General features: G+C 38.3%; 5 protein-coding genes and 1 long non-coding RNA gene across 10 annotated transcripts in view; all 6 read right to left on the reverse strand.

The window, feature by feature from the left end:
* Nucleotides 1-11,108, reverse strand: part of LOC131302587 (protein DETOXIFICATION 14-like) — a 35,921-nt gene extending 24,813 nt beyond the window's left edge. Inside the window, exons 1-8 of one of the 5 annotated variants that reach the window (XR_009191811.1) lie at nt 8,438-8,560; nt 3,711-3,979; nt 2,976-3,520; nt 2,615-2,701; nt 2,471-2,527; nt 2,127-2,365; nt 1,402-1,607; nt 971-1,210 (exon numbers count right to left, since the gene is read on the reverse strand). Coding sequence is in view for 4 of the 5 variants with exons in the window: in XM_058329302.1 (XP_058185285.1) it covers nt 1,139-1,210; nt 1,402-1,607; nt 2,127-2,365; nt 2,471-2,527; nt 2,615-2,701; nt 2,976-3,520; nt 3,711-3,950 (1,446 nt within the window). In the remaining variant the exon portion in view is untranslated. Of the gene's footprint in view, nt 1-716; nt 1,211-1,401; nt 1,608-2,126; nt 2,366-2,470; nt 2,528-2,614; nt 2,702-2,975; nt 3,521-3,710; nt 3,980-8,437; nt 8,561-10,949 lie in introns of those variants that run through there. The other 4 variants (XM_058329302.1, XM_058329303.1, XM_058329305.1 and 1 more) reach the window with 4 other exon arrangements.
* The window catches only part of LOC131302588 (protein DETOXIFICATION 14-like), a 37,088-nt gene extending 24,813 nt beyond the window's left edge, over nt 1-12,275 (reverse strand). The window contains exon 1 of the mRNA XM_058329306.1: nt 12,261-12,275. The gene's annotated coding sequence lies outside the window, so the exon portion shown is untranslated. The remainder of the gene's footprint in view (nt 1-12,260) is intronic.
* Nucleotides 1-26,565, reverse strand: part of LOC131302582 (putative disease resistance protein At3g14460) — a 47,093-nt gene that overhangs the window by 18,575 nt on the left and 1,953 nt on the right. The window contains exon 2 of the mRNA XM_058329293.1: nt 12,267-13,928. Within this exon, the coding sequence (XP_058185276.1) occupies nt 12,362-13,928 (1,567 nt within the window). The 3' untranslated portion in view covers nt 12,267-12,361. The remainder of the gene's footprint in view (nt 1-12,266; nt 13,929-26,565) is intronic.
* On the reverse strand, nt 8,175-10,943 carry LOC131302596 (2-hydroxyacyl-CoA lyase-like). The gene is made up of 2 exons (XM_058329313.1): nt 9,393-10,943; nt 8,175-8,738 (listed from the first exon to the last, which is right to left on the reverse strand). Exons 1-2 carry the CDS (start codon nt 9,393-9,395, stop codon nt 8,439-8,441), a joined length of 303 nt encoding a protein of 100 aa, XP_058185296.1. The 5' UTR covers nt 9,396-10,943; the 3' UTR covers nt 8,175-8,438.
* Nucleotides 14,517-16,188, reverse strand: LOC131302590 (putative disease resistance protein RGA3). The gene has a single exon (XM_058329308.1). The coding sequence runs from the start codon at nt 16,085-16,087 to the stop codon at nt 14,825-14,827; it is 1,263 nt and encodes a 420-aa protein (XP_058185291.1). The 5' UTR covers nt 16,088-16,188; the 3' UTR covers nt 14,517-14,824.
* LOC131302598 (uncharacterized) lies at nt 22,500-26,274 on the reverse strand. Its single transcript, XR_009191820.1, has 2 exons — nt 26,217-26,274; nt 22,500-23,651 (listed from the first exon to the last, which is right to left on the reverse strand). It is a non-coding gene; the product is annotated as an uncharacterized LOC131302598 (long non-coding RNA).

Here is a 26,565-nt window from a genome sequence, read left to right on the forward strand (position 1 = left end):
AAGAACGGTCGGCAGAGATCGCCCGAGCGACGAATGAAACGATTCAAGGCCGCAACCATTCCGGTAAGCCCTTGTACTTCTTTGATGGCCGAGGGTGCCCAGAGATTCTGCACGGCAGAGATTTGCTTCGAATCTGCTTCAATACCTCGGCGACTGACTATCTAACCGAGGAACCTCCCAGAGCTAACGCTGAATGCACATTTCTCAGCATTTAGACGGAGCTTGTATTCCAGCAAAACGTCAAAAACACGAGCTAGATTAGACACTTCAATATAGGAACACCACATCATCAAAAGAAGCAGCCATCCTCTACCCCTAATTCACTGACTTGTTAGGCTAGAATTTACCATATGTAACCAAGGAATGCTACTACCCTAACGAATTACGTACCAATACGAATACTCCGAGATACTTTCGTTCCAAAACGGTAAATATAGTGATCCAAAGCGATCCCTAGAATTAATTATTGTAAAAATCTAGAGAGAATGTAATTTTAGTGAGAGAATGAAAATTTTTGATCATTATGTTCCAAGAAATGTATTTTGCACGAATAATTTTGAAAATGATACTTAATTTTACTAGATTTTTATCCCCTGGGTAAGTTTTGGTTTCGATATCTTTAGTCTGTAGAAGCCTACCCCTAGCGTTACACAATTTAGACATGTGGCATACCACGTCCATGTTCCTCTCCCTTTGTACCAGTACGATCTGCGTTCCAAGTAACATAGGTCTAAACAAATCTCCAGAAAATAAAGTTTATTGTTAAGGGACTCTCTGTTCCCATGCAGCAGCAGTTCTAGCAAGTTGTAGAACAACTAAAGAAGAGAATAACACATCACCAGGGAGGAAAAAACATGAGTTCATTCGGGTGGAAAAACTCAGCAAGATAGCATGTGGGTAATGAATAAAACTTTTTGAAGTACAACCGGATGATTAATCCTTTACTAGAAGGAAAAGAAAAATTTTCAACATGGATCTTTTGGAACACAATTTCGATCTTGGATACCAAGTTCGTCCTTCTATTCCATTGCCGTCTTCTCAACGTAAAAAACGAGCGTAAAAAATCACAGGCCGTCTTGAGAAATACGGAAGTCTCAAACCAAATGGTGCCTGGAAAAACAGCAGCTCCTGAGAAGCACTAATTCAACTGATCAATTAACTTGTCATCCAGAATTCTCCCCTTGAATATCCTTTCCTTGGCTTTATTTGCCTGCAATCACACTCATAGAATTAGAAGAAAATTCTGATTTGGTTTCAGTCCATCAAGCCATGAGGGGTATCACTTATCTCAGCCTCAAACTTCCCATCTATTTTTTTCTTTCCCAAAAAAACGCAAGAAAAAGTAAACACGCGGGCATCTTACCGCAACCACTTATCACAGAGAGGATTTCAAATACAAACCTGTTCTTGCCAATTAGTAAGACATGTTGCAGAAGTTAGCAAAATGACTTGCAGTATTGTTCCTGTCACTATTCCGCCCCAAATCCCCTCGCCTCTTAGTTTTTGTAAAAAACCCAATACAATAGCCAATGGAATTCCAACCAGATAATATGCCCCGAAATTGGCATAGGCGCCGATATGCTGCCACCCACTTCCTCTGGCAATCCCTGGTGCAAAGGAAAAATAACTTTAAGGTGTGACATGGGTTGTGAAAAGGGGGATCCTATCAACTCCAACACTTTCTTTGTTCTCAATGCCTCTGTATCGGCCTACCACCTTGGTTTGTTTTTCAAGGTTGAGCAATGAAATTTTACAACAGCATTTTAGTTCATTTGGTGGAAAATAGCTGAAGGAATCAACTTCTCAGGACAAGTAAAGGAAGCTTTGGATAACTTCAAAGAAACACTTTTGGCAGAAAGATAACCATTAAGCTGCATGTTCTAACGTGTTTACTTTACTCTAATTTGTGGACATTGACTTAACATAGAGGGTGGGTGTTTGCTGTAGATTTTGGGGAGGTGATTTTAGATTTCGCTAGTGTGTTTGCCATAGCTTCTACTTTTGCTTTTCAGTTATCATCGGTTTTCATGCTGTTGAGTTTCTAGTTTCGGAAACAACTTCTGGATAGGTCGAATGTTTCAACGAATACATCCGTATTACAATATGCAAAGATGCATGAAGCTAACCAGATAGTATTTCCGTTATGCTGTCCATGACGATGGAGAGACAGAGAAGAGGAGTCATTTCTCTCACATAATCCACCACTTCTTTCTCACTACTGTATGCATATCCTAGAATGAAGCGGCAACAAAAGAGAGCCGCGCATACCATAATTGCCTCTGCAACTGCAAGAACCATCACAGTGCAGACACTCAGTTGAGCTGCCCGTGAATTCCCAGCTCCTAATTCATTAGAAACCCGAGTGCTACAGATATGATCAATTTTACGCTTTTCAGTGGTGTATAATACATACATATAATCATATATGTAAGAGATACATGCTTAAGGAAACAGCTATCGAAAGCAAAACCTTGCAGCAGCACCGATAGAATATGGTATGAGGGAGTGCAGTGAAGTAGTTGTCAGGCTGTTCACACATATGGTAAAATATGATAAGCACTTAAGTTGAAAAGTTCATATAACCGAAATTCACAAGAATAGAGAAGAAGCATACCAGATTGAAAGCACGGAAGATTCGAGTTCTGGGTTTGGTAGAAGCCCAGACAACAATACGAGTAGTTCAAATGACCACCATTCAAGACTGTACATTGTGCATAGGCAGGAAATATCAGGATTGAAAGTGGACTTAGAAAGTATGTAAAACGAAGGCAACGTTTGGTTCGCTGGAAGGAAACTGCAATGAAATGGCATTCCCATGGAATGTTTGTTCTTATTACAAAAGGAAATCATTACTCAAAACAGTTTAGATTAATTGCCATTCCACCAGGAGACCAAGGAATTACGATTCCATTCGTCTCTGAAATCACCAGCGAACCAAATGCACCCAAGTGCAAAATCCCCGCTCATAGAAATACCAAACCATTCCGGCAGAGGGAAGAGCGAAGCGGAAGAACTCCCCAATGCTCAGGAAAACATCCCTTGAGAAAGGAACGCGGCTTTTTTCACATGCTGGAGAGTATTTCAAATAAAGCCCAAGCGCGATCGCATCCACCCAATACGACAAACTAATTGCCAATGCTGCTCCCTTAGTTCCTAACCCAGACTTAAAAACTAAAGCCCAACAAAGAGGTATGTGAAAAGATAACGTGACAATTGAGCATAAAAGCATTGGAAGGATCAAACTCTGAGTTTGCAAATACGGAACCATTGATTCCAGAATAGCGTAAGGAAACAGCGAGGGAATTAGCCAAATTGCATATTTGCCAGCTTCCAAAGAAACTATGGGGTCTTGGCCAAAGAACACAAGCAGTTTATCCATGAAGATCCAGAGAAGAGATATCGGTAGACAAACCAGAATGAGGGACAATATTGCTCCATTAGTATAAGTTCCTAGCTTTTTATACTGCTCTGCTCCATAAGCTTGCCCACACAGGGTTTCCAATGCTCCTGCCATCCCAAGCTGCATACATATAAATTAGTAGTCAATTAATTTGTTGATCTTTGCTTTGAATTGTTATGGGAAAACATAGGTAAAAAGATAAGTAACCACCTCATAATGTGCATAAATTTCGAATTGGGTGTCCATATTAGTTTGAAAAAGCAGTGCTAACTAAAACCAAAAAAAAAAAGGACAAGAAACAAAACTTTACAAGGACGCTGTAGCCGGTAACGTTGGTTAGAGAGGTGGCAATTGCAACACTGGAGAGGGAAAGTTCACTAATGTGTCCCACCATTATCATGGGTGTGACGCGCAAGAGGTGCTGCGACATGTTCACCATTACCATCGGTGCTGCTATGGCAGTCACCTTCTTCAGCTCTTCCACAAACGCCTTCGGTGCGATCGGCACCAACTTCCTATCTCCATTTTTCAGCAACAAAGCCTCTTCCATCACCCCTTCTGATGTTAATTTGGCTTCAACTGTCAACAACAAGGGAACACAAAAAAAGAGGACAATTCTGTGCTTTAGTCTGGTTACTTTATCAAACTGGGTAATTTTGAGTTCAGCAGCACATCATTAAAGAAAATTCACCAACCACTTCATAAAAAAGTTCCAACACATACAATAAAGAAACTGATCCCAAAAGAAAGTACCACAAAGAAGAATAAAGCAGACATGTTTGGAATATTTTGAGAACTGTTCATCACTAGTGATAACTATAGAGGTCAACATCTAGAGCTTGTCTTGTTTTGAGGATATAATATGCATGAGCTCTTGCGTCCATATTTCCTAGTCAGAATTTGGCTTTACTAGGAAAAGAGAAATAAACTTCACAGGCCAGAGAATCCAATCAATCCCAATTGAATATAACTATTATATCCCCCACGATGTTTTTCATTGTTTATTGCCTCTCAAGAGTACCTAATGTTAATGTGATAGGTGCTAAAAAGCACCCATTTAATTCTTCTAATTTATGCATTGTTGGTTCGTTTACATTGTTACTTGATATATTTTAGTGTTTTGTGGTGTTTGTAGGCTTTGCAAAAACGTGCAAATTGAGAAGTCTTACGGAGGATTGCTGCGAACATTGGCTAGCATTTATTTGGTGGCGAAAATAGAACAAAAATAGAATTGGGTTGCTCCTGTTAGCCACGTGAATGAATTGTAAATTAAGGAAGTAACTCTTGCAATGGGGTAAGGAATTGGCCGATGACAAGGAATTGAACTTTGGCTAGGAAACATATATTAAGTATTTGCATTGATTTAAACGCATTACCAAAGGAGAGGAGTTGGAATATGGAAAGGAGTCCTCCTTTCCAAAGTGCCCAGATTTTCGGCACATGCATATAAGAAATGGCAGTAGGATATAAAAGGAGGAGACCCACGCTATTACGGCAGTTCGGGGAGGAAGGAACAAGAGACGACTTCGCGAGGAACACCCGGTTACCATGAGCGGCTAACTCCATTCTCTAGGGAGAAGATGAAGCACCGTGCCAAGTAACTTTGTATATGTATAGGTTTAGATTTTAATTTTCGAATCGATTGTTTAACTAGAACTTGTTTCAGTTTTATGAAATGATTTTAATACTTTTAATCTGTTCCGTATTTATATTTGCGGTTTTCAAGTACGGAGTTAAACAATGGTATTCTTTGATTGTGGTTGGAATTCTGAGATAGATTATGCTCGTAAGACGGATCGTGCCGTTAGGCGGCCAGACCGTACTTCTGAGACGGTCCGTGCTATGGGATAATCTATGCCTTTTAACAACTCAATTATCTTCTTGACGATTATCGGAAGGGATTGCAAGCTCTAATGATAGTCTTTAATGATTCGAATGTTAAACCTAGCCTATGCATATCGTTGTTACGTGGTCGGGGTGGATTCGAAACCCTAGATCTTTCTCATCAGTTTTCAAATCAAATAATTAGTAGCTTTCTTAATTAATTAGTTTTCTGAAATCAAACAACTCAAATCTGTTTCTTCTGAATTAGTCTAAGAATTAATTGAAATTATCATAACTTAGCCATATTGTCCCTGCGGATTCGACACTCAGTCTTAACCGCTATTCTACGGAGTAGTAGTTAACTCCAAGGTTTTATAAATTTATTTTTGACTCGGAACGACGCGGTCAATGCTCTTGAGGTTTTTCATTGTAGGAGGTATTGGATAAGATGTGATTTAGAACGAGGACAGAAAGGACAAATGTGGCCCACGGGAAAATAGATGACATTATGTGAATAGTGGATTAGTTGTACTGGATTTGGTTAGAGTGGAATAAAGACGATGGGAATTATAATTTACCGTTGGATGGGGAGGAAGATAATCGGGAGAAGGGGGACTAAGTAATACCACTCCTCCCTTGGTATTAGTTATCCCTCATGGGAAACTAGTTACTAAATGGGAAAATGGTGCACCATTGTCCAATCGACACTCTTAGTCCTGTGTGCAACGAAAAACCTAATTTTGAAAAAAGATAACATGTGAGCCCACCCCTTAGTCCCACTTCTCTTGTCCTACAATCAAACATGTTTACGGTACATCTGTCCCATCTTTTATGACATCATAAATGAGATCCATGTAATCCACCTCAAATTTTATTTCTTTCCATGCTTTTTGTATTTCTCCAATCATTATTAGCAAACTAGAAGATTTTACTTAAAAGCTAAAATAAGGGTTCAGAAACTGACACACACACACACACACACACAAAAAGTGTCTCCTTACTCTCTAAAGAGGCCAAACGGAGATACAAGCTAATATAAAAGGCATCGCTAACTGGTTTCTTGAAAACAAAAGTGTACACCATCCCAAGCATAAAAAATAAGGGGAAAAAGCAAATGTATAAGGGAATTGATTTTGCCACTCCCCTTTTTGTTAGTGTCACTCTCCTTCTCTCACAAAACAAATCATCTCATAAAGACACAAAGGGGAGTGACATTAACAAAAATGGGAGTGGCAAAATCACTCCCCATGTATAATTGTTGGAACTTAAAAGTACCCAACACCAACCAACCAAAAAAAATGCTAACTTGCAGAGATGGGTGACCCAAAAAGAAGAAGGAAAGTTGCAAAGCAGGTTAATTGTTGGAACTTAAATGTACCCAACACCAACCAACAAAAAAAAAATGCTAACTTGCAAAGATGGGTGACCCAAAAAGAAGAAGGAAAGTTGCAAAGCAGGTTTGGGGCAGTCCATGCAGAGCTCTGATTTTAATTGCGACCCTCGTAAGTTGACGGGTGTGATTGATTAATTCTCATAAGATTAGTTGATTAATTCTTATCGTGTGTGCCATTGATACCATGACACGGTACTAACTAACATACAAATAAAATAACATCCACCCAATTTTATTCCAACTTTTTATTGGCGGGTGCCATCACCAAAGAATGACATTACTATTCACTTTTTTTGAGACGGGGATTTTTTTATTTTTCTAAAATCTCGTTGTGACTGATAAAGACTTTTCTCTGTTTCTTTTTACGTCAATCATGTAAAGCCTACAAGAACTAATTCAAGTTCAATATCAAGAAAATCGCTCCACCCTTTGAAGAAGTAAACTAACACCAATTAGACTTGGCCCCTTAACCACTGGAGATAGTAAAGGGGTCCAGTTAGACTTGGTTGCCCATGTTAACCTCTCCATATTTCTAGAGACTCAAAAAAATATGTTCTAGGCTTCATTCAGTTGTCAAACAATATGGAAAAATCATTTATGCAAGAAGTTCAGTAAAGTGAAGTTAAAAGAAAGTGAAAGTAAAGTGAAGTTTTAAAAAAAATGGCTAAAAGCTTAAATAATAAAAATGGTTGGAGGGTGCATTTTTTTTACCCCATCAAAACAATAGAAAAATAATACACTGGTGTTCACACATTGATGGTCTATTTGTTTATTTGTAGATATCAATTTGTTGGACAATCATGCAAAAAGATGGTTTATTTCGTAAATATCGATTTGTTGGACAATCATGCAAAAAAAAAAAAAAAATGAAACCGATTGAATATTTTGGGCCACCAATAGGCCCTTGTCCCAGTTGGTATCTCCTATCCTCCCCATGTGGGAGGTCAAGTTCGAGCCCCGTCATAGACGTTTAGGATTTAGGGCTATGGATAGCGTCTGAAATCTCTTGTGGACTAACACCCCGTTAACCCCCGCTGAAGTATACAATATTGGCAAAAAAAAAAAAAAAACAATATATGTGTTAGGCCTCTCATCAATATATGGTAAACTCCAAATACCTAACAGCAACTTCACTTTGTTTGATTTGGGTTTTGAGTGCGATTTCTGGGGTAACAAGTACACAGATAGATAGAGAAATGTGAATAATAATTAAAGAGAAAACTTATTGGAGACCTTGCACAGAGGAAATGGTTGGTTCCAGAGACCCAAATCGAACACAATGTAAGCCAAAGAGCTGGCAGTGGAAATTGAATGCAAGAACTCGAGTTTACATTTGGTACCAGTGAATTATGTGATACTCCACTATTAAACAGCTGAACTATCTTTACTCACTCAGTTTATATATCCATTCATAAGAGATAGTTCTCTTTTCGCATAATTTCTTCTAATTTCCCACCAAATCACACACACCGCATGGACTGATAAGCCTTTAAAGGGATGCTTGGGGTGACAAGAAAAAGAATAGTAAAACTGCAAACTTCAGTTAAGCATGAAATCTGAATGTAGAATCCGGCAACTCTGTAGCTCTATATGGTACAATTATCATGGCCTAGTCCCGCTCTCACTTGCGCACACAACATACATAACACAGGACTCCCTTCGGTCAAAGATTTATTCGAGTGCTTCAACATCTCTTAGAAACAAATAATTCAAAAAAGAAAAACTCTACAACAAGATCTGAGAATTTCACGTTATTGAACATTGTCGTATTCTGTCCGCAAATCAAACTATCAAAGTAACAGCTCGAGCCTACAGTCTACCTCAGTTCTTGTGCTCAAGTCTCCCACTTTCAGAACCAGCATATGGATCTACCGTGAAGTTTATCACACCTGGCTTCTGGGCCGCAAAAGATTTAAGTTCATCGGGTGTCCCAACAAGATAACCTTTGTCCTGGAAAGTATCAATTAGGAGATGATAAGCTGCACCAGGGATAAATGAAGTAAGTGCTAGCTCATCCTTAAAAAGACCTATAATTTCTTCAAGGCTTCTCCTATCGCCGCCGTAGACACCACTGTTGTTGAAAACAATCACCACCGTGGGTAACTGATATCGAACCAAAGTCTGCAAAAGTTCAAAAAACACAAAAAGCATAATTAAAGATGGTTTCATCTACCAAATTAATAACCTCGTCAGAAAAATCAAAAGATCGGGGCTGGAAAGCTATAAAAGCACAATAGATTCTCACATAGAACACATGCTTATACAGAACATCTGGATCTCAACATGGCTATTTGACGTAGATGGTAGTGAATGCCTAACCGTATCTGTTCTTTAGATTTATGTTGTACCCATTCGGCTGCAGAGGATCTAGGTCATATGGAACAGTGGTGAAGCTAAGACGATAACCATTACAGTCATGATTGAGATGCATATATGGTAAGTTACTAGTAACATGCCTATTAGAAACATGTTAAGGGACGGCCCTGCATCCCTGACAAAATTATGAACATGATTTCTCTTTACTAGTTTGCTCTATCTAGGTATTCGATATTACAAAAATAAAAAAACTTCAGGTTCATGCTCATGCTCATGTAACTATCCACCTAAGATAACTTTAAGAGAAGCAAGTCGGCTTCAGACCCAGCCAAGGAGAAAATGGCGATCCTAAGTGTGCAGTGGGATGTGATGGCACATTTTGAGACCCTTTTCCTCTCACCCTCCCCCGGTTCTGGTTCAAGAAAGACATATGAACACTGCCAAATTAACTAAGCTCACCATGATTCATATACTTGCATGAACCCAAGGAACCGATGCCAGCAATTATTTTGAACTTTATGTGCCACCAACTACCATTCAAAGCGTAACTTCCCTGCTTGGTTTGAATAGGATGAGTTACATATGGTTCCCGAAGTACACCGAAACATAAAAGATTGGCATGCTTTCGAATAAAGCTGCTGCCAATACAAATTCGCCAGTGAAGCTTCAGTTCAACATCATCTTACTATGCGGATAAAGGTAAGTGCTTGAGCTCCTCACGTCAAGGTTGAGAGACAAAACCAGAAGCACGCTGCCTTGAAGGCTGGTAGCTACTACTCCAAACAACAAAATCATCATACAGTTTTTTCATCCCGCTTTCCTTCAACCTCTAACCAACTTTAAACCACTCTTAGGGGTTAAAGCAGTTTTTTCCTGGGTAACATACTTCACTACTCGAATAAAATGGAGTGCAAAACCAGTTAGATGTTAGAACCATGAAGACTAATGGCTTATGGTTTGAGAGACTTGAAAATGAACCCAAACCACAGCCGAAAAGAACACTCCTCACCCTCACTTTAGCATCTATGTCTACTTCATTAACTTATGCAACTTGGAGAACTGACCAAGACAGACTATAGATAGTCTCTGATAAAAAAATAAAAAAGACTATAGATAGTCATGACTACAAAACCTATTGCCAAACATTTTTAAGCCGATGGTGAAACCTAATCCAATTCAAAACAAACTACTACACATTTTTTTGTCCAAACCGGAAGAATCATTGTAATTAACTTATTGTTTTCAGAATTTTTATTCCTTGAACTGAACCTAATTTTAGTAACGATAAAATAAATAGGAATCCAAAAATTGCACCCACAAAAAGCAACAATGAAATGATATTTTGAAGTACGACGACATGTTTATACTTCAGAAAGGTGGTTGTATGGTTGAAAACAATTGAATTTATGAAGTGCTCAAATCATGACCTCAGAAATGCCAGTCATTTACCTATCCAAACTTTAAATGGTGAAGAGAAGTTTGTTATCATTGTTCCCATTAGAACCTAATGGTGATATTTGATTCCGAATCATCAAGGACGATAAAAACCATTTCGTTCATCAAAATTAGAAGGCTCCACCACAACAGAGATTTGGACAATAGGATAGAAACAGGGAATGAGCTAGAGGAAAGATAATAGTACACTAAAGGTGCATAGAATTTATTAGTATTTGAAATTGTGGCAATAATTTATTACTTTCCCACTTGACCATTTCAATATGCATAACAACTGCAAAAACAACAGATGAAATTAGTCTGTTGGATGACACTTAAAAACTGTACAAGAACATTACTCGGAAAAGATCAATCATCGAAGTTAGTCTTGACTCTTGATCTAAGCGTAAAGCAGAAAAAAGACAACTCATTTTTGGAAAAGGATGCATACTTAAGATTTTGGAGATTTTTCATGGTGGCTACAAGGAAAACCAATAAGAAAAAAGGATACACAAAGTAATCAGCATGTGAGAAATAGAAACATGAAAACACTAAAACAAGAAGGGAGAGTGCGAAACTTACGTTCTGTTATTCAACACAGTTAAGGCCAGAACCCGTCAAAATGGAAAGCATGCTGCATCTAAAACCCCAGCTTTTCATTCTGGGGAACTAACTTCGATGATTTCTCTTGATTAACCATGCAATCAAAGCTGGACTCAAAATATGCGGCCAGACATGAATCTAGGAAAAAAATGGCCTAATATTAGAATGTGCACTCATGTCAATGTAGGCTGGGGGAATTAACTGGAAAATAAACTCTATAGGCAATCGTTTTCTTCCAACTACAATTGCTACTTCAAATATTGTCTTGGTGACTCCAGGAAATTTGGAACATGGGGTCACTCATAAATCTCAATCCTCTTACTAATTAATTGTAAATTTTTTGACAACTCGATCGAGCTGTCTGATCCAATTTACGTGCACGTTGACTTATTCCTAGCAATCCAATCTCACCGTCTACTATAAGGAAGTATGACTAAAGCCGAGGCAAAGCCCTATATGGAGTAGCCGCATAAAAGTTGATTACACCTAAGACATTTCATACCTAAGAGCGAGCTAAAATGGAGCAAATGCTAAATCTCAAGCTTCGACCACTAGATCAAACCCTTGGAATGCTATTATTAATTAGCAAAAACATCTATAGTACATTTAAAGCTCAAACAAGCATTTTTTTGTGGTATTTGAAAAGGAGCTGGGTTTTAGCTCATTCATCTTTTATTTCATCGGTTAAATTTTTTGTGGTGTTCCAAGATTGAAAATTCTTCTAGTCTGGTGTCAAACTTTAATGGGTCATTTATTAGTTTTGCAATTATTCAATATAGCAATAATTTTAAAAAAAAATCCATGGGTCGCCCAAATTGGGGCGTCGTTTGTGGCTAGAGTAGGTTTTAACTAGTTTGGTGGGTTTGGATTAAAAAGTTAAGTAGCATTTTTCTTTATCTTTATTCAAAGTTTTTGTTTTTTTGCATTTGTTTGTTTTGCGTCAAACTTTTATGACTTATTGATTCGGCTGAACGAGAGAAATCGGAAAAGTAAACAATTATTATCGAAATTCATAATTTTTTGAATAAAGACAAAAATAAGTCAAAAAGACAGTCTTTTTTACTTAATTTTTTCTTTTTAAAAAAATTATAAGTTTCGACCAAATTTTTTTTAATTTTTCGATTTCTCTCGACGAGATAAATTAATAAATCACAAATGTTTAACACAAAATTAACGAATACAAAAAAAAATTGAATAAAGATTAAAAAAAAAATCGTTTTGAATTATTAAGTCAAAGAAAAACCAACCTTAACAACAACAGAAAATTAACAAAAAAAAAAAAAACCATACCTCAACTTCTAGATTGTCTGTCAATCGTCCAAGGACTGTACTTGTTCGTAGTTGATCCAAATAGTGGGTATGTGAGCTATCTTCAGCCAATCCTCGCCACTCTATTTCTTGCATCGCCTCTCCAATTTTGGACATCTGCTAATTCCCAGCTCTCTCAGATTCTTTTGACCCCTCAGCCCATCCGGCATAGACATCAGATTACTACAACTCCCAATCTCCAAGTATGATAGCGACTGGAGGCTTCCTAGCCAGTTTGGTAGAGTAATTAATCCTTGGCAACCCCATATCCGTATACGCTGGAGAGAATTCAAATGTCGCATGCCCTCTGGAAAAGATTGTATCTCTGGACATCCATCGATAAGCAAGTCTCGGAGTACCTTCAGATGTTGCATTCCCTCCAACAACGACCTTAGTTTGCGACAGTTATGAATTCCAAAGTATCTGAGGGAAGTTAAGCCTTCCAAGCCCTTAAGGTCCGTAAGACTGTCCCATCCACTTATATAAAGTGTGTCCAGAGAGTTTAGGATTTCGAGTCCTGCCAAATTTCCTAGTTTAGGGCAGTCAGCAAGTGTCAATCGCTTCAGAGAAAACAAACCAGACATCTGATTTTGTAGAGTCTCGATATTGGGCATATCCATTAGCTCTAGGGACTCCAAGGCCTCGTGATTTTGAAACAATCCATCCGAAAGCGAAGTCAGATTATTCACTGACTTGACTAACATGTCATTGTCACCGATCCGCAAACTCTTAAGTGTTGGAAGGGCAGGCAAATTAGTTAGCTTGGGGCAGCCGTGTATATCCAACTCTCGTAGGTACGGGAAAACATCTTGTCTATCCATTGTCGTCCATTCCTCCAAACTCGGCATTCGTTGGAGACTGAGTGTCTCCAGTGCTTGGAATGAAATTTCGCCATCTCCGTAACACTCAGGGTCGAAGCACTTCAGAGAGTCCATTACCCAGATAACGAGTTTTTTAAGGGAGTGTAGTTTCCCAAGAGGCGGAAGTTGTTCACATCGTGAACAAGAATATAGAGAGAGCTCAACCAGATTTTTAAGAACCGAGCACATCATCCAATTTAGAAACTTTGAACCTCGGTAATAACTTATACTCAGCTTCTTCAGATTCGAGTGAGGTTGGAGACTCTCAAGCACCCCTTCAACATCATTGGGTAAGTTTTCTGCTTGGTGATCACTCCAACGTAAACACAATGAAACAAGATCCTGTTTCCTCTTCAAATTGGCACTCTCGGCATCCACGGGACTGCTTACATTATCAAGTTTCTTTATTTCCAGCTCCCCCGCAATATTTAATTCTTTCAGCTCACCAATATGGTAACCCTCATCCTGGCCAACAATGAAGAAGCTTAGTCTTCGTAGGGAAGTCAGTTGTCCCAATTTAGGAGGCATAGAAATAAGAGAATGACACCCTTTAATGTCTAGGTATATGAGATTTCTCATATGTTTCATGCGTTTGGGCAACTTACAAAGCTTATAACAATGTAAAAGTTTCAAAGTCTCCAGGTTTTGGAGATCACATACTGATTCTGGTACATGTACTATGTTACAGTACGACATGTTGAGGTACCTAAGATGGTTGGAGTTGGTAATTAATCTTGGTACCTTCACCAAAGTATCGCCAACAGCGCTCAAATCCAACACCCTGAGATACTTCTGTTTCGATATCCACGGAGCAAGTTCTTCCAAGGAAATATAAGGGTCTTCAAAAACTAATGACCGTAGAGATGAAACTTCACGCATAGCCTCGTTCCGAGTTATTAATCCCCCTGCTGAGCGAATTTTAAGAAGCAAGTGATGAACCTTTCCTGGAACGTTCAGATTCTTGTGCGAGTCCATAACATAAAAATCATATTTCATAATAGATACCGCCAGATCATGCATGAGATCGTGCATTTTACATACTGTTTTGCCATCGAAATTCTCCTCCACATCTTGTAAGAAGGACCTCCAAATTAAGCCATTAAAAATCTCATGGCCCGTATCATGCAAAGTTGTTTCTCCTTTAGAGGGAATAAAACCATTTGCCATCCACAGCTCAATCAGCGTGTCTTTCTCCATCTGACTGTCTTTAACGAATATACAACAATAAGCAAAACATTGCCTCAAGTGATGTAGGACAAAAATGGAGAGTTTTTGTATTTTATTTTTTTTAGCGTACTAATCCAAACGAGATAAACAACTCGTCGCAACGAGCAATTCTTGCGCACAAGAAAGAAAGAGAAAATCTCTCCGTATATTATTGATCAAAAGTTTAAAAGTCTTATAATTGAATAGGTTACAGCCCTTTTTATAAGACACTAACCCTATAAATCCTACTGTAAAAGAAATAATAAATCATGCCAAAACAAGCGGCATTAAATAAAACATATTTCCTAATTAATTAAAATAAAATCTTAATTCTTGTAGACCAAGAATTCTAATAAAGGCAAAAATCAAAATCAAACTGAATACGGAAAGTTAATAATTCTAACTTAAACGGAAATATTCCTAATCAAAATATTATTCTAAAACAATAAAAATAAAATACAAAAACTCTCCATTTTTGTCCTACATCATCAAGTGTGGAGCTAAATTGTCATAGCTCAACCGTAAGGCAGGCAAGATAGTACTTCCATCAGCTGGTAGATCCCAAAACTTACTGTCCCTCACAGATAACCACTCACTTTCACTGCTTTTAAACTGCAAGAGGCTTCCTAGTGCTTTTATCGCTAAGGGCAACCCTCCGCATTTTTTGACTATCGCCTTCCCAATCTTAAACAGATCATGGTTTTCCTCCATCCTTCGACTGTCAAAAGCTCGTTGCTCAAATAAGGACCAAGAATCATCCTCCGATAGACCAAGCATATGGTGTATAGGAAGCGTAGCCATAATATGAGCAACTTTCTGACTCCTTCTTGTTACTACAACCTTACTGCCTTTAGCTCCACACCTAAGTACGTCTTTTAGTCTATCCCACTTCTCGTGGTACTCATTCCACACGTCGTCCAAGACAAGCAAATATCTCCTGCCACTCAATTTTTCTTGGAGGCGGCGCTGGAGTGGATCCAAGTTTGTGATATTGCATGCGCCTCCTTCTATGGACTCTACAATCGCTCCTGTTAGTCTCTTTATGTCGAAATCATCAGACACGCAAACCCAAAGTCTTAAATCGAAGTGCCCCTCCACCCTCTTATCATTGTACACCAATCCAGCGAGTGTAGTCTTGCCGAGGCCCCCCATGCCGCATACAGCAAACACCGAAACACCGTTGCGGTCGCTCAAGTCGTCGAGCAACATTTCAATTATCATTTCTTTCTCGTCATTCCTTCCAAGAATTCCGGATTCATTCACGAAGGAACTAGTCTGCCTTCCCTCCACCGCACGAGATTCGGGCACCATCAAACCCTCCGTCAGTTGAAAACTTCTCTCCCTTGCAATTTTATCTAACCTCTCCTCCACATCCTTAATCTTATTCCCCATTTTCAATCGAAATATAAGCCGATTTCGAAGAGAGAAAAAGGCACTTACTCGGTGTGCTGCCCCTCTCTGAGAATCCAGTTTTCGTTTGAGGGCTTGGGTGGCGAATTCGTCCAACACGTTGTCGGCATCGTAAGCTGAATCCTTGAGCTTTCGGAGCCAATTCTTGATGGCCTCGCTCGTCCATTGCTTGGCCTCTGCATCAACAAGCACTGCCTGGATTGTACTCAATGTACTCTCCAGATTCTTCAGCTCAGTTTCGAGGCCCCAAGCTATTCCGAACTGCTGCAGGACTGAGGAGGTCAAGGTTGTGAAGATTGTCTGTAAGAGAGAGGAGAGAAGTACATCTGCCATGGCTCTGTTTTTTGCCCAAGGAGATGAGATGAGATGAAATGCAGAGGTTTTCAAGATGAAGGACAGCAAAAGAGAATTGGGAGTGAGAAAACTAGGGAGGGAGGGAGGGGTTCAGAAGAGGCCAAACGGAGATACAATCTAAGCAGTCTAAGTCACCGCTACTGGTTTCTTGACAACAAATGTGTACCATCCCAAGCATAAAAATAAGGTACCTAACACCAACCAACAAAAAAAAATTGCTTACTTGCTAAGATAGGTGGCCCAAAAAGGAGAAAAGTTGCAAAACAGGTTTGGGGCCAATCCATGTAGAGTTTTGCTCTGATTTTAATTGGGACCCTCGAAAGTTGACGGTGCCATTAGTCCTCTAGGATTAGTCAATGTTGGAAATTGCAAGGAGAGAGAGTACGGAACCGTTTTCCTCACAATCTGTTAATCATGTACCGAATACCAGAAATCAGATTAGCTGCTGTTTGGGTTGAGTCGCAGACTAGATTGCTATCTTTAAGACGCTTCACAGCTTTGCCCTCTGTGTGCGTGTAAGCTAGTCTAAACAATTGAGTTATCAAATAACATATAATCAAAAGGCAGGCAATATTTGGACCGTCTTACAATTGTCAGCCTACTGGGCTGACGATAAGCAAACTAGAAGACAAGTAAAATACGTATCTCTGTGTACTTTTTATACTCTTTAATATACATTCACATACTTACTATTGTCAGCTCATTGAACTGATTTTAGAATTTTCCACATTTGGAAGGCACCGCCTATCGAACTCTTAATCTTCACATAAATTAAGGGCCTGTTTGTATAACATGACTAAAAGTGAAGACATATAGGATATAAAATCTCATTACACTAATTGAGCAATTGAGCACTGCTATAGGACATATAGTAATGGGATTAATAATTCTTCATCGCTTTGTGCGACTGGAGATTTTGAAGGGGTCCAATTGAGCACTGCTATGTATACATAGTATATACATATGGATTTTGTGATGCACACATCGGATCCCACGGAAATGATTCAAACTGTCCATTATTTTTAAAATTTTTTTTTATGGAGCCCTATAAAAAATCAGTTCAACCCAATATCGGTAGATATTTTTTCTGAATAGTAGTGGCGAAACTAAGCAATTAGGTAGTTTCACCCCCACAAATTCAGAAAAAATCTTTACTGATATGATATCGGGTTGAGCTGATTTTTAACAGAGCTTCATAAAAAATATTTTAAAAATAACGGGCGGTTCGAATCATCTTTGCAGGACCCGAGATGAACCCCACAAAACCCATATATACATATAATGAATAAGTTCATATGTACCCATAGCTTTTTTCTGGTCCAGTTAGACTTGGCCTTGTTGGTTAACCTCTCCATATTCTAGGCTTCATCCACTTAGCAGAAAATATGGAAAAATCATTTCTGTAAGTTGTTCAGTAAAGTGAAGTTAAAAGAAAATGAAAGTTGTTTGGTTCTCATCCCAAAAATATTCTCTCCAAAATTTTTGACCGTTTCGTCATCCGTGTTTTTTTGTTTTTAGTGATTTTTTATCAAAATTTTTACTTATTTTTTATTTGTTGAATGTATATAGCTTACTTCGATTCGGAAAAAAAAAAACTAATAAAATATTTAAAAAATTAACTAAAGACGAAAAAATATACAAACCTACAAATCATTTTTATCTCAAAAATATCTCTCTCTATTTTCCTACTCTCTGTCCTTCCGCTAAGCCACCAAATGACCAAATACGTAATGTTGTGAATCCTTTATTCAAGAGACAAACCAGAAAAGTCTTTTAAAAAATGGCTAAAAGCTTAAATAAGAAAAATGGTTGGGGAGTGCATTTTTTTTACCCCATCAAAAAAATAGAAAAGTAACACACTGTTGCTCACACCAGGTCCCACGTTGATGGTCTATTTGTTTATTTTGTAGATATCGATTTGTTAGACAATCATACAAAAAATCAAACCGATTGAATATGTTGGGCCACCAATGGGCTGCTGTCCCAATTGGCAACTCCGGTCCTCCCCATGTGGGAGGCTACGGAATCACAATTGGGACAACTCCGGTCCTCCCCATGTGGGAGGCTACGGACTCAACTGTGATCGAATAAGCTTTTTTGAGGTCTAGAAGCAAGGTACTGATTGGGGAAGGCAGGGAAGTAACTGAACTGACCTAATCCCTTAGGTATTCTCATCGATCAGTCGGGTCTTGGGTTGTTGAAACTGATGAAACATCGAGTGATTTACACGGCCTGGTTTGGAGAGTAGGGGTGCGATTGAGAAGATGGGTTTGGGATTCAGGGCTGTGGATAACCTCTGAAACCTTATGTGGATTAACACTCCGTTAACTCCCTCTGATGTATACAATATTGGCAAAAAAAACAAAATATATGTTGGGCCTCTCAATATATGGTAAACTCCAAATACCAAAAAGCAACTTCAAGCACTATGTTTGATTTGGGTTTTGGGAAAGAGTTTTGGGATTATAAGTGGCAAGAGAAAGATAGAGAATGAGAGTCATAATTAGAGAGAAAACTGATTGGAGACCGTGCGCAACGAGAAGGGTTGGTTCTCGAGTCCCAAATCGAACACAGTATAAGCCAAGGTGCTGGCAGTGGAAATTGAATACAAGAACTTCGAGTCTACATTTGGTACCAGTGAATTATGTGATACTATTAAACAGGTGAACTATCTCTTTAGTGAATGAGAAATAGGTTTACTCACTTACTCACTCAGTTTATAACAATTGATAAGAGAGTTGTCTTCTCATAATTTCTTCTAATTTCCCACCAAATCACACACACTGCATGGACTGTTAAGCCTTTAAAGGGATGGTTGGGGTGACAAGAAGAACAAGAATAGTAAAACTGCAAACTTCAGTTCCAGTTTCTTAAAGATAATGGTAAGCAATTCATTAGCCACACAATCTAGATTAAGTATGAAATCTGAATGTAGAATCCATCAACTCTGTAGCTCTATATGGTACAATTATCATGGCCTTGTCCCGCTATCACTTGCGCACACAACATACATAACACAGGACTCCTTTCAGTCGAAGATTTATTCGAGTGCTTCAACATCTCTTAGAAACAAATAAATCAAAAAAGAAAACTCTACAACAAGATCGGAGAATTTCACCTTACTGAACATTGTCGTATTCAGTCCGAAAATCTAAGTAACAGCTCAGGGCGCCATAGGAGGTATGGGATAAGATGCGATTCAAAACGAGGATAGAAGGGACAACTGTGGCCCACAGGATAATAGATGACATTATATGAATAGTGGATTAGTTGTACTATATTTGATTACAGTGGAATAAAGACGATGGGAAATTATAATTTACCGTTGGATGGGGAGGAAGATAATCGGAAGAAGGGGGACTAAGTAATATCACTCCTCCCTTGGTATTAGTTATCGCATATGGGGCACTAATTACTAAATGGGAAAATGGTGCACCATCGTCCAATCTGACTCATTCCTATGTGCAACGAATTTAATTAAGACCGGATTTTGAAAAAATCGGAAGAAGGGGGACTAAGTAATATCACTCCTCCCTTGGTATAGTTATCGCACATGGGGCACTAATTACTAAATGGGAAAATGGTGCACCATCGTCCAATCTGACTCATAGTCCTATGTGCAACGAATTTAAGACCGGATTTTGAAAAAAGAAAACATGTGGGTCCACCCCTTAGTCCCACATCTCTTATCCTACAATCAAACGTGCTTAAGTTACATCTGTCCCATCTTTTATTGGTAGGTTGTCTAACTAATAGGTAATCCCTCCACAATTTATTGCATTAATTACTCGTAAATGAGATCTATGTGATTTCTTATCCACCTCAAATTTTATTTCTTTCCATGCTTTCTGTATTTCACCATTCATTATAAGCAAACCAGAAGATTTTACTTAAAGCTAAAATAAAGGTTCAGAAACTGACAAAAAAAAAAAAAAAAGTCTACTTACTATCGATCTAAAGAGGCCAAACAAAGATACAAGCTAAGTAGTCTAAAAGGCACCGCTAATTGGTTTCTGGACAACAAATGTGTACCATCCCAAGCATAAATTTTTACTTGGATTTTAGATTGTAAATTCGAAGGAGGTACCTAACACCAACCAACAAAAAAAAAAATTTGCTTACTTACATAGATAGGTGACCCAAAAAGGAGGAAAGTTGCAAAGCAAGCTAGTTTGGAGCCAGTCCATGTAGAGTTTTGCTCTGACTTTAATTGGGACCATCGCAAGTTGACGGTGGGATTAGTCCTCTAAGATTAGTCGATGTTGGAAATTGTAAGGACATAGAGTATGGAACCGTTTACCTCACAATCTATTAATCAAAGAACCGATTACTAGAAATCGGATAAGCTGCTGTTTGGGTTGAGTTGCAAACTAGGTCGCTTTCTTTAAGACGTTTTGCGGCTCCGCCCTCTGTGCGTGTAAGCTGGCCTGAACGAACTTATCAAAAAACATATAATCGAAAGGCAGGCAATATTTGGAAAGGCACCGCCAACCGAACTCTTTTGGGGAAAAAGCTGAAATGGTCCTTGTAGTTAAGTGTTTGTGTCAACTTGGTCCCTGTAGTTGTAATTGGCTCGATTTACACTCTGTACTTTTCATTTTGTTCCAACTTGGTCCAATTACTAACCGCCGTTAGTTCACCATTAGTCCTTTTAACAGCAAAATCAAATGGCCCCTTTTTTGGGGTTAAAACAGTAATTCTCTCATTCCCTTATTACCCTAATATTAGGGGTGTACATAGGTCGGGTTTGCCCCCCGAACCCCGACCCAACATGTCGGGTAACAAATATTTTAGGCCCGCAAACCGAACCGAAAATGGGTAAGAACCATCCGCGAGCCCGATTCTTTACGTCGGGTCGGGTCAGGCCTGACCAAAAAAATTGAATTAATCTTTATAAATTGGTCGGGTCGGGTAAGAAACTCACCAACCCGGACCCCGAACCGAAATCTGATTTGTAACAGAAAATGAATCCGTACCTGTCCGAACCACATGTTCGACCCCACCCAAGTGGACGGATTTTTTGCACAGGCCTACCCAATATACCTCTGAACCAAAACACAGCTAATTTTTCCATTCTCCATTGATAAGGAGGAACCTGAGAATAAATTTGGTTATAATTTTCTGCAATAAGTTGGCCTCCAATTCAGCATTTTCATGATCAGCCATGAGGCAACATTACCACTGGTATTGTCTGCATGTTCAACTTCTAGACAAATACTAAGATGCCTTATTTTTCTGCATAGTACTGAAAATGCATATAAAATCATGTCCAAAAGTGACAACATGATAAAGAACTATGTCCAAAAGTCAAAATATTACATAAACACAGGGGTTGTTCGGCTAAATAAGTCAAGCGGCTTATATTTTTTTGTCCTTAGTCAATTTTTTTTCGCATTTATTAGTTTTTTGTCAATTTTCGGAGATTATTGCTTCGTCATGACGAGAGGAACCTAAAAAGTAAAAAATTCCCATCGAAATCCAAATTTTTCTCAATAAAGACAAAAAAAATTGGCTTATTGGCTTATTTTTGTCTTTATTGGCTTATTTTTACCTTTATTTAAAAGGACTAACGGCGGACTAATAGCAGTTAGCAATTGGACCAAGTTGGAACAAAATGGAAAGTATAGAGTGTAAATCGAGTCAATTACAACTATAGGGACCAAGTTGACACAAACACTTAACTACAGGGATCATTTCTGTTTTTTTCCCAACTCTTTTTGTCTTCTCATCTCATTGGATATAAAACGTCATTATGCTTTGTGGGACTTAATATTTGATGGAGTATTAATCGATAACAATTTTAACCAAACACTGATATGTGGTCCCTTTGAATATGTAGTCCAATTTGAGGCTCATATCGGATCAAAGAACCCATAATTGTAACTTTTTATTGGCGGGCGATGTCACAAATTAAAAGAATGGCACTACCATTCACTTTTTTTGAGACGGTGGTTTTAACGTTTTTTTTTTTGTAAATCTAGCTGCGACTGATAACCACTTTTCTCTTTTTATTCAAGCGTTTGTGAATTTGATTCAAAATGATACAATAACAGAATACTACGTTACAAGAACTAAATCAAGTTGAATACCAAGAAAATAGCTCCACCCTTTGAAGAAACAAACTAACACCAATTAGACTTGGCCCCTTAACCACTAGAGATTGTAAAGGGGTCCAATTCGACTTGGCCTTGTTGGCTAACCTCTCCATATTTCTGGAGACTCAAACAAATAGTATGTTCTAGGCTTCATTCACTTATCAGAAAATATGGAAAAATCATTTCTGCAAAAAGTTCAGTAAAGTGAAGTTAAAAGAAAGCGAAAGTATTGTTTCTCTCCATTTTCCTACTCTCTGTCCACTTCCTTCCGCTAAGCCACCAAATGACCAAATACGTAGTGTTGTGAATCCTTTATTCAATACAAACCAGAAAAGTTTTTAAAAGGTTCACTAAATTTGATGGTACCTAACACCAAAAACCATAATACATACTTCCAATGCTAGGTGACAAAAAAGAAACAAGAACGTTGCAAAGCAGGGGTAAAGCATCTATGCAAAAGGCAGGCAAAGTTTGGAAGGCACTGCAAAAAAAGGCTTGAATTTTCGTCTACCCATCATTCGCATTCCCGGTTATACCACGTGGCCATACAAACTAGTGACAAATCTCAGGGGCACATAGAGAAAGGACCTGATTCTCTCCGGTCATTGTCCCAGACAGTCCAACAATTTTGTCACCGCCCAAAGGATACTTACCATTAAACTATTTGATATTTGAGTCCATAAATGTGAGGGAGCTCTGGCAACTATCCAAGATAGTTACTGGAGAGGATATATCTACCATAGAGAAAATATTTCTACTCAATTATATCTGTGACATTGCACCAAAAAAATTACTGTTACATTCGGTCTTAATCACTTATTCTACCCAACTTGAGAGCAACAAAGTAAAAAGGAAAGAATTAGAGGAAGTAAGAAGAAATGTCTTCTTATTTAATTTCTAATACAACAAACTTACGTCAATGTTTTCTTTGCCATTGAATCCCAAATGCAAAACAGTTCTGGGGCAATCATTGACTATGTCCATTTTAAGTACCTTGCTTTGCTATTAACCTTCTCTGCTGGTAACGAGATATGTACATACATAAAGGGGCAAACCCGGTGCACGAGGCTCCCGCTATTGCGGGATCTGGGGAAGGGTTGATGTACATAGCCTTACCCCTGCAAGCGGAGAGGCTGTTTCCGCGACTCGAACCCGTGACCTCTAGGTCACAATGGAGCAACTTCACCGCTGCGCAAGGCCAGCCCTTCAGATATGTACATACATACAACTCAAATAAGCCCAAAACTAAATGGGGAACTAGCTAGGATACCCAACCAGTGGAAACTATAAATTCCTCTACTTGCAGAAGAATAGTCCTCTTCTCTCTCCATGGACTCACATTGGGTATACTGTGTTACCATTCTGTTTCCTTTTCTCTGTTTGATTTGGTCAGTTCCATGCTAAAGATCATCCTTCCTGTCTTCCTTCCTTTTCTTGACTTTGTTTGCCTGCAAAATCCACAATAAAATTACTTCATTGTTCTAAGAATTGTATAACTACACTTTGGATATCAATTTCCTCTATTCTCCAAATCGTTATCGCTGTTGAAGAGGTGTAAAGAATAACAAATTTTGGTTTCATGCCTATCTTCAAATTTCGCACAAAGTTCTTATCTTATTATCCTTTCTAGATAACCAAGCAATCCGGAAAACTAAGACCAAATTTTAGCGACGATAGAATAAATAGGAACCCAAAAATTGCACACAGAAAAAGCAACATTGAAATGATATTGAAGCACGACAACATGTTTATACTTCAGAAATGTTGTTGTATGGCTGAAAACGAATAACTTTATGAAGTGCTCAAATCATGACCGCCTTAGAAATGTCAATCATTGAACTATCCAAAGTTCCAAACTTTGGAAGTTAGCTATCACCCATTGCCATTAGAACTTGATGGAAACTTTTTATTCCGAATCATGAAGGATGATAGAACCGTTTCGTTCATCAAAATTAAAAGGCTCCACCACAACGAAGATTTGGACAATAGGATGGAAACAGGGAATGAGCAAGGGGAAAGCTATTAGTACACTAAAGTTGCATCAGCCATCAAATCATTAGAAGAATTTTCTTGAAATTGTGCCAATAATTTATTACTTCCCCATTTGACCATTTCAGTATGCATAAAAACTGCAAAAACAACAGATGAAAGAAGTCTGTTTGACGACACTAAAATACTGTACAGGAACATTTCTCGGAGAAGATCAATCATCGAAGGTAGTCTTGAATCTCTTGATCTAAGCCTAATGCATATTTAAGATTTTGGAAAAAGGATGCATATTTAAGATTTTTCATGTTTGCCACAAGGAAAACCAAAACAAGAAATGGATGCACAAGTAATCAGCATGTGAGAATTTGAAAAATGAATACGCTGAACCAGTAAGGGAGAGTGACTTTCCTTCTGATATTCAACACAGTCAAGGCAAGAACCCTTCGAAATGGAAATCATGCTGCATCTAAAACCCCAGCTTTTCATTCCGGAACTAACTTCGATGATTTCTCATGATTAACCATGCAATCAAATCTGGACTCAAACTATGCTACTGGACATGAATCTAGGAAAAACGAATCTGGGAAAAAAAATGGCCAAAGTTATTAGAATGTGCACTCATGTCAATGTAGGCTGGGGGAATTAACCGGAAAATAAACTCCATAGGCAATCGTTTTCTTCCAACTACAATTGCCACTTCAAATATTGTCTTTTGCTAGAGCCTGTGGCAACCCCAGGAGTTTCGGAACATCGGTCACTCATTAACCACAATACTCTTACTAATTAATTGTAAACTTTTTGACTACTCGATCGAACTATCTAGACCAGTTTACGCGCACGTCGACTTATTCCTAGCGATCCAATCCCATCGTCTACTATCAAGGGTATGACTAAAGCCGAGGCAAAGCCTTGTATGGAGTGGCCGCATAAAAGATGATTAAAGTTGATTACATTTGAGACGTTTCAAACCTAAGAGCCAGCAGCAAATCCTAAATCTCAAGCTTCAACCACTAGGTCAAACCTTTGGAGTACAATTATTAATTAACAAAAACATCTATATTACATTCAAAGCTCAAATTAGAATTTTTTGTGGTGTTTCAAAAGGAGCTGGGTTTTAGCTCATTTGCTTTTTATTCCATCGGTTAAATTTAATTTTTTGTGTGTTTCAAGATTGAAAAATTTTCTAGTGTGGTGTCAAACTTTAATGGGTCATTTATTAGTTTTGCAAAAAATTCAATATAGCAATAGTAAAAAAAAAATTCCATGGGGTCACCCAAATTGTGGCGTTGCTTGTGGCTAGAGCAAGTTTGTAACTAGTTTGGTGGGTTTAGATTAAAAAGTTAAAGTAACTTTTTTCTTTATATTTATTCAAAAAAAATTTGTATGTGTTAGTTTTACGTCAAACTTCTGTGGCTTATTGATTTGTCTCAACAAAAGGAATCGGAAAAGTAAAAATAATGATCGAAAACTCATAATTTTTTGAATAAAGACAAAAATACGATCATGTTTCCGATAACAAAAAGCAGAAAAAACGTAAGCGTTTTTACCATATCATTCGCAAAAGTTAACAAGTTATGGCATTTTACCAAGTTTCCGATAACTAACAACTTGTCAACAAAACTTTTTTTTTGCTACAGTTACTCGACTCACAAATCCATCTACAACTTCTTCATTATTGGAAATAACTAGACATTTCTCAATAATTTATTCACTCACTACTGAAAACACCTAACAACTTGATTGCAACAAATTTATTCTCAAAACATATTCACTACCGGAAACACCCCTAGTTTAACGCTTTAAGGGGCCTTCAGCAGGAATCATGGCGCGCACGTCAATAATAGGCATTCCGATTCCTCTCGACCAAACACGTCAATAAGTCACAAAAGTTTAATGCAAAATTAACAAATACAAAAAAAAAATTGAATAAAGACAAAAAATAAGTCGTTTTGACTTATTAAGTCAAAAGAAAAATCAAACTTAACAAAACAAAAAAAATTAACGAAAAAAATTCAAAACCATACCTCAACTTCAATATTGTCTGTTAATCGTCCAAGGGCTGTACAAGTTCATCGTTGATCCTCGCCACTCTCTTTCTTGCACCGCCTCTCCAATTTTGGACAGTTATCAATTCGCAGCTCTCTCAGATTCTTTTGACCCCTCAGCCCATCCGGCATAGACCTCAGATTACTACAACTCGAAATCCATAAGGATGATAGCGACTGGAGGCTTCCTAGCCAGTTTGGTAGAGTAATTAATCCTTCGCAATCCCATATCTCCATACTCTGGAGAGAATTCAAATGTCGCATGCCCTCTGGAAAAGATTGTATCTCTGGACATCCATTGATAAGCAAGTCTCGGAGTACCGTCAGA

The sequence above is a fragment of the Rhododendron vialii genome, chromosome 10a, assembly GCF_030253575.1.
Source record: "Rhododendron vialii isolate Sample 1 chromosome 10a, ASM3025357v1".
In the NCBI taxonomy this organism is placed as follows: domain Eukaryota; kingdom Viridiplantae; phylum Streptophyta; class Magnoliopsida; order Ericales; family Ericaceae; genus Rhododendron; species Rhododendron vialii.

Excerpts from the sequence above, each read along its gene's own strand:
- LOC131302590 (XM_058329308.1), bottom strand. The coding sequence starts at position 16,087 with ATGGCAGATGTACTTCTCTCCTCTCTCTTACAGACAATCTTCACAACC.